Raw genomic sequence first — 12604 nt, forward strand, 5'->3', positions numbered from 1 at the left:
CCTTAGCCAATGATGTCGCCCCTCAGCTAATGATGTCGCCCCTCAGCCAATGATGTCGCCCCTCAGCCAATGATGTCGCCCCTCAGCCAATGATGTCGCCCCTCAGCCAATGATGCCGCCCATCAGCCAATGATGTCGCCCCTCAGCCAATGATGCCGCCCCTCAGCCAATGATGCCGCCCCTCAGCCAATGATGCCGCCGCTCAGCCAATGATGTCGCCCCTCAGCCAATGATGTCGCCCCTCAGCCAATGATGTCGCCCCTCAGCCAATGATGTCGCCCCTCAGCCAATGATGTCGCCCCTCAGCCAATGATGCCGCCACGCATCCAATGATGCCACCCCGCATCCAATGATGCCGCCCCTCAGCCAATGATGTCGCCCCTCAGCCAATGATGCCGCCCCTCAGCCAATGATGCCGCTCCTCAGCCAATGATGTCGCCCCTCAGCCAATGATGTCGCCCCTCAGCCAATGATGCCACCCCTCAGCCAATGATGTCGCCCCTCAGCCAATGATGTCGCCCCTCAGCCAATGATGTCGCCCCTCAGCCAATGATGTCGCCCCTCAGCCAATGATGTCGCCCCTCAGCCAATGATGTCGCCCCTCAGCCAATGATGTCGCCCGTCAGCCAATGATGCCGCCCCTCAGCCAATGATGTCGCCCCTCAGCCAATGATGTCACCCCTCAGCCAATGATGTCACCCCTCAGCCAATGATGTCGCCCCTCAGCCAATGATGCCGCCCCTCAGCCAATGATGTCGCCCCTCAGCCAATGATGTCGCCCCTCAGCCAATGATGTCGCCCCTCAGCCAATGATATCGCACCTCAGCCAATGATGTCACCCCTGAGCCAATGATGTCGCCCCTCAGCCAATGATGCCGCCCCTCATCCAATGATGTCGCCCCTCAGCCAATGATGTCGCCCCTCAGCCAATGATGTCACCCCTCAGCCAATGATGTCGCCCCTCAGCCAATGATGCCACCCCTCAGCCAATGATGTCTCCCCTCAGCCAATGATTCCACCCCTCAACCAATGATGTCACCCCTCAGCCAATGATGCTACACCTCCGCCAATGATGCTACCCCTCAGCCAATGATGCTACCCCTCAGCCAATGATGCTACTCCTCAGCCAATGATGCTACCCCTCAGCCAATGATTCCACCCCTCAGCCAATGATGCTACCCCTCAGCCAATGATGCTACCCCTCAGCCAATGATGCTACCCCTCAGCCAATGATGCTACCCCTCAGCCAATGATGCTACACCTCAGCCAATGATGCTACCCCTCAGCCAATGATGCTACCCCTCAGCCAATGATGCTACCCCTCAGCCAATGATGCTACCCCTCAGCCAATGATGCTACCCCTCAGCCAATGATGCTACCCCTCAGCCAATGATGCTACCCCTCAGCCAATGATGCTACCCCTCAGCCAATGATGTCGCCCCTCAGCCAATGATGCCGCCCCTCATCCAATGATGTCGCCCCTCAGCCAATGATGTCGCCCCTCAGCCAATGATGTCACCCCTCAGCCAATGATGTCGCCCCTCAGCCAATGATGCCACCCCTCAGCCAATGATGTCTCCCCTCAGCCAATGATTCCACCCCTCAGCCAATGATGTCACCCCTCAGCCAATGATGCTACACCTCAGCCAATGATGCTACCCCTCAGCCAATGATGCTACCCCTCAGCCAATGATGCTACCCCTCAGCCAATGATGCTACCCCTCAGCCAATGATGCCACCCCTCAGCCAATGATGCTACCCCTCAGCCAATGATGTGACCCCTCAGCCAATGATGCTACACCTCAGCCAATGATGCTACCCCTCAGCCAATGATGCTACCCCTCAGCCAATGATGCTACCCCTCAGTCAATGATGCTACCCCTCAGCCAATGATGCTACCCCTCAGCCAATGATGCTACACCTCAGCCAATGATGCTACCCCTCAGCCAATGATGCTACCCCTCAGCCACTGATGCTACCCCTCAGCCAATGATGCTACCCCTCAGCCAATGATGCTACCCCTCAGCCAATGATGCTACACCTCAGCCAATGATGCTACCCCTCAGCCAATGATGCTATGCCTCAGCCAATGATGCTACCCCTCAGCCAATGATGATGATGCTACCCCTAGACGACCCATGACCCGTTGGGTCAATGTCAGTTTGAATAGATATAAGAATAGAAATAAAGCGAACGCTGGACATCATCAGGGAGATTATTTGGGCCAGCAAGCCATAAGGCTCACTTCTCCAGCGTTCTAAATCACTTACCTGTGACACGTGATTTCGGCCCTTATCTCCGATCACGTTGACGGAAATCACCACAGCATATCGTCAAGATCCCTCCAAAAGGCTCGTCTTTGTCACATACATCACGCAACGTGCGATCCACAGCCTCGAAACTCTGTCTCCTAATCATAGGACACTCATCCCACACGATGAGTTTTGTACTTCAAAAGAGGTCTGCGATAGTGGAATTTTTATCGATGTTGCATACGCCATCTTTCCTCGGTGTCAGAGGAATTTGGAACCTTGAGTGCGCTGTTCTTCCACCAGGCATGAGGGTAGCAGCTATGCCAGATGAGGCCACCGCAGGGGCAACTTCTCCACTCGCTCTCACTTTAGAGAGAATCAGGTTAATAAGAAACGTCTTCCCTGTTCCTCCAGTCAATGAAAATCATTGATGACTGATTCGTGTGGATGTTGCTATTCGTGTCCATAGACGTGAGGTGTGATTCGTTGTCCGCGTCCGTAGCGCCATCGGAGGGTTGATACGACATTCTTCCTGCAAATAGTATTGTGTTTGTGCTATCGTTTTGCCGATCATCAAATGACAAATAAATTACATTGTGAAAATTAAAGATTTCAAAAAAACCTATTTAAAGTGTATGCGCATATAAATAATTTTAAAAATCGAAGAAATATCTCTCGGTAATTTCCTGAAACATATTTTACTTCTGGGTAATAATGTTGAATGAAATGACGAAGATATATCCTGTATGCCTGTTATTTTAGGCGGTGTATTTTCGTATATCAACGTGGCGCGATTTTTAAAATATATCTCTGCAATTTCCCGTGTGTGCGTGAATGTTCTCAATTATTTCTTTTACCGAGTCTAAAACCATCGATAAAAATGAAATCAGATGGCGACTTAGATTGAAGATAAAGGCGTGAAACAGACTCAATGGCCTTGAAGATACAAGCCTTTCAGAATTCATTTCGTTCTATAAACGGAAACTTTCATCGGATTTTCTTCCCGTTTTTTTTCAACCGAGTCTAAAACTATGTTAGCGACTGTGAAAAATGAAATGATATATCGAATTTGATTTGAAATAAAACTGAGAGAGAGAGCAAGACCCCACGGGCCTACAAAACAGGCCTCAAAGCTATGCGAGTTAATAAAATGGTGGATATTACTACTCTCTCAAAGGGGTAAGCCACGCCCCCGGACCGATCGAATGTTACATACAAACACGCAAGATTTCAATTTTATAATTATATAGATAGATAGATAGATAGATATATGTGTGTGTATTTGACTGTTTCCCTTTGCAAAGAAAAAGGGCATGAGTTAGCAATGCTGCACTTTACTTGGGTCCTTATCCAATGTATCGTATGAAACAAACATTGGGCAACACAAGTGGCTTTGGAGAAACATCATCCGTGAGTGGCAGAAAATTGCAGCAAAATAAAAGACACAGCTGGCCCTTGAATACAGATGAGGTTTTCACTTCAAAAGTCTCTTTAGGTGTGTGATTTATCGTGCTGTCAATCATGGATACAGCAATGCAATCAAGTGTATACTTCATGGTTGTTATACACACTTCCAAACTCGTAATTCTGACTTTGTACATAATACAAAATTCAAACCATAACAGTCCAAGCTGTTATACAAAGCGATACATGTAACAGTGATGTGCAATTGTGGGACTGATCATTTTTAAGGATGATGATGATAACGATGATTATGATGGTGATAAGTGACCACAGGCAGCAAGAGATGGGGAAATGTAAGGAAAACAATTTCTTTCAAACAGCCTTAAACACATCTGGCCAATGCTATGCCTGCAAGCACATACGCTGACAAAAACCTTTCGGGACATTTTCACAATGTGTTTATCTCCTTTCCAATTGTGGCAACGATTGTCAATGCAGTGACTCCCGATATAACTTATTTTCTGCAGAACAAAAAGAAAAACCCGTTTTTTTTTTGTTTTTTTTTTGTTTGTTTGTTTTTGCATACTCAGCTCAAAATGGCAAAACATATAGCAGCTTCTTGGAAGAAACTGTGCCTTTTAACCTGTTCATACAAACTCCCACAAGGGTTCTCCATCCTGGCTGTATTATTTACTTTGCAAAAAAACAAGAAAAACAACCACCCACACATACAAACATACACATATACACAAACATACATACACATACACACAAACATATACGAACACACACATATAAACATACATTCATATATACAAAGAAACACCTGTGCACACACAAACATACACGTACTGCACACACTTAACACATACATAGAAACATACCCATGTACACACATACAAACACACACACACACACACACACACACACACACACATACAAACACACACAAACAAGTGTACACACATACATAAAAAACATACAAGTGTACACACACTCACATACATAAAAACATGCATGTTTATACACACTTCCAAACATATATACACACATACATACATGTGTACACACATACACACACAAGCAAACATACAAGTGCACACATAAACATACACATGTACACACACAAACATGCAAGTGTGCACACACAACCATACAAGTGTGCACACACAAACATACAAATGCATGTACACACACACAAACACACAGGTAAACACACACACAAACATACAAGTGCACACACACATACAAGTGTACAGGCACACACATACAAGTGTACACACACACACATACACACACACACACACACACACATGCATGTGCACACACACACACACATGCTGCACACGCACACACACACACACACACCCTACAAGTGTACACACATACTCACACACAAACATACAAGTGTACACACACTCACATACATAAAAACATGCATGTTTATACACACTTCCAAACATATATACACACATACATACACGTGTACACACATACACACACAAGCAAACATACAAGTGTACACACACAAACATACAAGTGTGCACACACAAACATACAAGTGTGCACAAACAAACATACAAGTGTACAAACACAAACATACAAGTGTATGTACACACACACACACACACACACACACACACACACACACACACACACACACACACACGTAAACACACACACAAACATACAAGTGTACACACACACACACATACAAGTGTACACACATACACACACACAATACAAGTGTACACACACACACACACAAACACACACACACACACACACACACACACACAAACACACACACACACATTACAATACAAGTGTACACACAAACACACACACACACACCAACACACACACACAGAGCCATGAACTATACATTCTGATCAGAACTTCGGAAAATAATATTGCAGCAATAACAGGTTTCTCCATGATAAAATATGTGTGGTGTAAGGGATACGAGAGGCATGGGGGACGTGAGTGGGGATTGTTCGAGTTTGAGCTCCTCTGGCCCATCAATACCTTCCACTGTATTGACTGAGCCCATGATGTTTTGGATGATATTCCACTCTCCAGAGGTTTGTTCACTGCATTAATATACCTTCCTTGTGTTCTACATTCAAAGTAAAATTCACTCCGTTGTGTGCACACTCAATGTCCACCGGCAAACCTGTAATCGCGCTTTGTCGACAAACAGCAGAATAACGCGAGAGGTTTGATTCCATTCGACACTGAAGCAATATCCCAAATCCTGCTTCCAGGATGCATGTCCTATGACCCCAAAGAGTCTTCCTTTTAAATAATCGATCAATTGGTTGCTGAAAACAGATAGAGGTTTCAGTACTTTTGAACTTCTCATTAGACCTTTCTCATGGCATGTTTAGTCTATCAATCAGGTATTGATGTTTGTTTTCCTTTGTTCCTACATCTGAAATGAATTTGTGTCAGCACCAGATGTTTGGGCAATCTCACAGTGACACCTGTGTGCCCACTGAACACCGAGTCTCCATCACAAGAACAGCTCCTCGGGTGGACGTCACAAGACATCTGTTTGAAATGGAGTTCAATAATTGTTCTCCCCACTCACTGAAAACATTCCTAATCTCTTCCTGCAGTGGATTTTGCAGTTGAAGCGAATGATGGACGGAAATGGTGTTTGGAGGTTCACCTTCGAACCTCAAGCCTGACGAGCTGGCAACCGCTCGCACGAGCTGGTCGCAAACGTTTTCAGCGAGCCAGATGACAATGCCGCATCAAAATTGCTTTGATGGAGTCCCATGCAGCACAAGTCATCTTCACGATTGATGTGCCATAACATTTGTTAGTGCCAGGAAGGCAGCGGTCTCCAACACGAGATGCCACCAACATCCCGCAGCCAGCGACGGTGCAGGCGCCGCACCGCTGCAGCCACCCGATAAGGTCTCGCAGCGCGTCTTCTCGCACCGAGCACCGCTGTAGCCGGGTGGGCAGATGCAGCGCTTGTGGTTGTGACAAATCCCGCCGTTGTGACAGCGAAGGAACTGACGATCGCAGGTGTTGGCTACGGCAGAAAGAAAAAATGGACGAGAGCAAAAGAAGGAACAATAGAGGCCATTATATATATATATATATATATAACACGAGAAAAAACATCCTAATTAAGATGTGATCACAAGGCTTAATGTCATGTGCTGGGTTTAGTGTGATTATGCATGTTTCATTCCATCATTTAGTCTGTTTTACTCATCCTAGTCCAAAAATTACTCACTTCCGAACATGATTCATGGTGTGTGAAGCACAGCGCGCTGTCTGTGCAGTGTGCGTGTGCCACTGACATTTGAGTCTCAGGATTCAAAACCGCACTTAACCAACAACTTAGATCAACTGCAGTTCTGGCTTTGTGCACATTGTGGTACATACATGTCAGAGCATTGCGATCAAATGGAAGGAGAAGAGGGAGATGGGGCGAAAGCATACAAGGTACGAGTGCAAGCTCAGTGAAAGATGACCAAACAACCCACCAGGTCCTAATAATTTATCTTTTCGGAAGCGTCACCCATATGGAGTGTCAATGCATAAAAAAAAGCAGGCACACAAATGCAATGCTGGGATTTTGTGGGAGAAGGGGATTTCTTATGGATCCACACAAATGCAGCGATGCACAAAAACAAGGAGTTTGGGAGAAAGTGAGCATATGTATCGTTCCGCCTCTTATTGATGCAACGGATGCATGTTTCATCGCTGTGCAAGACAGAAAATGTCCCAACCAAGGTCATGGAGTTTATGGAGCATTTACGGCAAGCTTTTTGAGCCTGCACGTTGCTGGGACCATTACGGCACTAAAGGGAGTTAGATCAGCAAGTATGCATTGCTTCAGCAATGGAAGAGTACACTATGTTAATAGGAAGGATATTGGCTGCAGCCCACAAACTAACTTTACCACTGGCCATGGAATATCCGAAACCACTTAGGCTCCACCATGCACAAAGCTTTATCTCTCTTGATAACCATCCATCTTGCATTGCCTCTCCAAGGTGCACCTTGGGCATTCCCCTGCTTTTGCCCTCTCCCCTCAACTTGAATTAACAATGGCTGACACTGCGGTAAACAACAGTATGCGTGGCACGCAGATCCAGCCAAGGACTCTTATTGACTACTGCTTACGTTGGCATCCACGGTGCCAGTGGTATCCAGGAAGGCATCCGTCGCACTTGAGACCACGCGTCCCCTCTTTGCATTCACATTGTCCAGTTGAGTCGCAACGGTCGTGTGTTGCCCCGAATGCATTGCAGTTACATTCTGCGATGAAATAAAGTGAAATTAATATTGATTCATGCACTGTGTGTGTGTATGTGTGTGTGTGTGTGTGTGTGTGTGTGTGTGTGTGTGTGTGTGTGTGTGTGTGTGTATGTTTGTGTGTGTGCCGAATGCTGACAGTCCAGACAAAGCAGAAGATCTACCAAGCATGTGTCTTGTCAGTGTTACTCTATGGCTCAGAGTGTTGGATGCCACTTAGGAAATATAGGAAGAAACTTGAAGCATTCCATCACAGGTGTGCGAGAACCGTTCTTGGCATCTCCGACATGCAGCAGTGGGCACAAAGGTTCACATCATGCGAAATCAGACAACACCAAGGTGACCCCACAACTGCGACTCAGAATGTGATGGCACGTTGTCTCATATAGATAGGTCACCTTGTGCAGGTGCCCAAAGATCACATCCGACAGAAGTGCCTCTTTGGCTGGGGGACTCGGATGAGACAGAGAGTTGTCATCAGACCTGAAGGACATCAATGGTGCTGAAGACAAGTGGTCTGAACTGGCCACCATCTTTAGATAGGGGTGGTGCACCACATACCAATAAGTACTGGAGAGGAATTATAAAGCAGATAATTGATACAATCAGCACCTGCCCAGGTCATCTGTGAAGAATGTGGAAGAGCATTTAGAAGAGAAGGTGACAGAAAGTGGCATATGTGTACAGCAGAATGGGAGAAACCTGTCAGAGAGCAGCATGAAGCAGTGATGTGTGAAGTCTGCCACAGATGAACAGATGGTTCCGCAGCAGAAGCGGCCTTGACATGCATCGATGTAACCAAGAACAAAGCAGTGAATAGGAGATTGGGTTTTCTACTCTCGCCTATTCTATGGGTGTGTATGTATAGCCGTTGATGGCAACAAAAAGGAAGTGTGTATTTATTACATTACATATAATGGAACGAGTATTCATATATTACATTTAAATTGAACTTCTGGCGTCAGTTAAAGTCTGTGAAACAACTGCTAAAAACTGTCAGCTGGTACATTGCGACTGACGGTATAAATCAGTCCTAAGAAGCTTTCATAAACCTTCTATGTAAATCATAGTATGGGATACACAGATATGTATGTATGTGTGTATATATATATATATATATACACAAAGAATTAAGTTAAGCACCCCCCCCGTTTTTTTACAACCTCGCACATTACAAGTTTGTTGTCGTCATAACAGTGTAATATACCCATTTTATTGCTATATTTTCTGGAGAAGTGATATTATGGTCACATAAAAACATAACAATCATGCCGTTTTCAATATTTTATTCTGAATAATTTAAGGTGAAATTTTTTGGGAATTTTAGGCATATTTTCACCTCAATTTAAGTATGGAGCTATAGGTCCATCACGGACAGTGTGGATGACGTTTATGTTTTCTAACGTACAGTCATTGTTCTGAGAAGACCTCTAGCGATCTTTGCGTCAATAACGTGTGTAGGACCCACGTGATCGGATCACTGACTCAACCCTACGTCTCATAGACCCTGTAAGCCGTCGTATGCGTTGCTGTGGCAGGTTGTTCCATTCCCGATGTAATGCACGTTCGGGACATGTTGGGACGACAAATTGCGAAGATGGTCCCTCCAATAGCCAATCTGGATGAATTGGAACGTGCATTACATCGGGAATGGAACAACCTGCCACAGCAACGCATACGACGGCTTACAGGGTCTATGAGACGTAGGGTTGAGTCAGTGATCCGATCACGTGGGTCCTACACACGTTATTGACGCAAAGATCGCTAGAGGTCTTCTCAGAACAATGACTGTACGTTAGAAAACATAAACGTCATCCACACTGTCCGTGATGGACCTATAGCTCCATACTTAAATTGAGGTGAAAATATGCCTAAAATTCCCAAAAAATTTCACCTTAAATTATTCAGAATAAAATATTGAAAACGGCATGATTGTTATGTTTTTATGTGACCATAATATCACTTCTCCAGAAAATATAGCAATAACATGGGTATATTACACTGTTTTGACGACAACAAACTTGTAATGTGCGAGGTTGTAAAAAAAAGGGGGGGGGTGCTTAACTTAATTCTTTGTGTATAGATATATAGATATATATATATATATATATATATATATATATATATATATATATCTATATATATATATATATATATATATATATATATATATATATATATATATATATATATATATATACACACACAGACACACTACATGGCCAAAAGTATGGGGACACCCCTTCTAATTAATGGCTTTGGCTATTTCAGCCACACCCATTGCTGACAGGTATATATAATCAAGCACACAGCCATGCAATGCCCATAGACAAACATTGCCTGAACAATGGGCCGTACTGAAGAGCTCAGTGACTTTCAACGTGGCACTGTCATAGGATGACACCTTTCCAACAAGTCAGTTCATCAAATTTCTGCCTTGCTCGAGCTGCCACAGTCATCTGTAAGTGCTGTTATTGTGAAGTGGAATCGTCTAGGAGCGACAACAGCTCAGCCGCGAAGTGGTAGGCCCCACAAGCTCACACAACGGGACTGCCAGGTGCTGAAGCACGTAGCGCATAAAAATCGTTATCATCACCAGATGATGATGATGAAAATGATGATGATGAAATGTGCGGCGAGCATTTCAACAATATTGATAGATAAAGGTGATATAAAGTAACAAATATCATGAAACATTTACATTTTGTAGTCCATTGTATAATTTAAATAAACATAAATGCAAATTTCGCATGTGGAAAAATGTAAGTACACCCTTGGCTCTAATAGGTGGTATTGCCCCCTTTGGCAGAAACAACCTCAAGTGGGCGTTTCTTATAACTGTCTACCAGTCTCTGACATCGACTGGGAGAAATTTTTGCCCACTCCTCCATGCAGAATTCTTTCAGCTGTGCGATGTTTGAGGGGTTTCTTGCATGCAGAGTTCGTTTCAAATCCCACCCACAACATCTCGATGGGGTTTAGATCCGGGCTTTGACTTGGCCATTCCAGAACCCTCCATTTCTTTCTTTTCAGCCATTCCTTGGTGGATTTACTGGTATGTTTAGGGTCATTGTCATGTTGCAAGGTCCACCTTCGGTTGAGCTTCAACTTTCCGACAGATGGCCTCACATTATCCTCAAGCACCCTCTGGTACAATGAAGAATTCATAGTGGATTCTATGATGGTGAGCTGCCCAGGCCCTGATGCAGCAAAGCTGCCCCAAACCATAATATTTCCACCACCATGCTTTACAGTTGGTATCAGGTTCTTGTGGTCAAATGCTGTCTTTGGTTTTCGCCAAACATGTCTGCTGGTACTGTGGCCAAATAGCTCTACCTTTGACTCATCTGTCCGGAGCACATTGTTCCAGAAGTGCTGGTCTTTGCCTAGGTGTTCATTGGCAAACTTTAGTCTTGCCCTGATGTTCTTTCTGGACAGCAAAGGTTTCCTCCTGGCACACCTCCCATGTAGATCCAATTTATGCAGCCTCTTTCTAATGGTAGACTCGTGCACATTGACATCAACAGTGGCAAGAGCTACCTGTAGGTCCCATGATGACATTCTGGGGTTCTTAGAGATCTCTTTCAGCGTCTTGCGGTTTGCTCTCGGGCTGAACTTGCTGGGGCGGCCTGGCCTGAACAAGTTGGCAGTTGTTTGGAATCTTCTCCACTTGTCGATGATCTTCCGGACAGTCGAATGATTGATTTCAAATTGTTTGGAGATCTTTTAAAATCCCTTCCCAGACTCGTAGGCATCTATAACCTTTTTTCTGAAGGCCGCAGAGAGCTCTTTTGATCTAGGCATGGTGACGCTGCACACTTCAACAACAAAGCACAAACCAATCTAAATGTCTGAGGTTTAAATAAGACAGGTTCCTCCAAGATCCTCTCTAACGATGTTCTAATCATTTGCACCTGAGCTGGTGCACATGATTCTAATTTTAGGTATTTGAAGTAGTGATAAATATAGGGGTGTACTTACTTTTTCCACATGCGAAATTTGCATTTATGTTTATTTAAATTATACAATGGACTACAAAATGTAAATGTTTCATGATTTTTGTTATATTATATCACCTTTATCTATCAATATTGTTGAAATGAAGATCAAATAGCTGAATGTTGAAATATGTTGAAAAGGTCAAAACTTTACATGGGGTGTACTTACTTTTTCACGTGACTGTATTAGAATAAGATTCAATATATGTCTGTCTGCCTGTGTGTCATGTAACTCCTCCTAAACTGCTGCTCGCACACCATTCCGAATACTACCAAACTAATTGTCTGGTTCGAGAGGTTTGCACAAGTGAATTTATTTTCACCCTCCCCTCAAGTGTTGGGGGTTTCCCCAGAAATAAATGATGATGAATGAATGAATGATATGAAATGAATGAATGATAAATGAGTAGCTTTAACGAGTTGGAGGACGGGGTTGAATGTGTTGATATGGAAGGGGAAGGGCGATGCTCAAGATCTGGGAAAGTACAGGGGAATTATGCTCCTAAATTGTCATGAATGTGCTGGAGAAAATTCTGGATGGGAGAGTAAGGAAAAGTGTGGAGAAGGAGATCAGAGAAGAACAACAGGGGATAAGAAAGGGTAGAGGAACAACAGATGGGATGTTCACACTGAGAAAGATGATGGAGAAAATATTGGAGGTGCAAGGTG

The 12604-nt window shown here is 44.4% G+C and overlaps 1 protein-coding gene across 1 annotated transcript in view; it reads right to left on the minus strand.

Annotated features, from left to right (window-relative positions):
* Window positions 1–3738: 3738 nt before the first annotated feature.
* Window positions 3739–12604, minus strand: part of LOC137438614 (netrin-G2) — a 208372-nt gene continuing 199506 nt past the window's right edge. Inside the window, 2 exon segments of the mRNA XM_068133822.2 lie at window positions 3739–6702; window positions 7806–7940. Coding sequence (XP_067989923.2) covers window positions 6458–6702; window positions 7806–7940 — 380 coding nt within the window. The 3' untranslated portion in view covers window positions 3739–6457.

The sequence above is a fragment of the Myxine glutinosa genome, chromosome 13 (genome assembly GCF_964187855.1).
Source record: "Myxine glutinosa chromosome 13, kmMyxGlut1.1, whole genome shotgun sequence".
Classification (NCBI taxonomy): Eukaryota; Metazoa; Chordata; class Myxini; order Myxiniformes; family Myxinidae; genus Myxine; species Myxine glutinosa.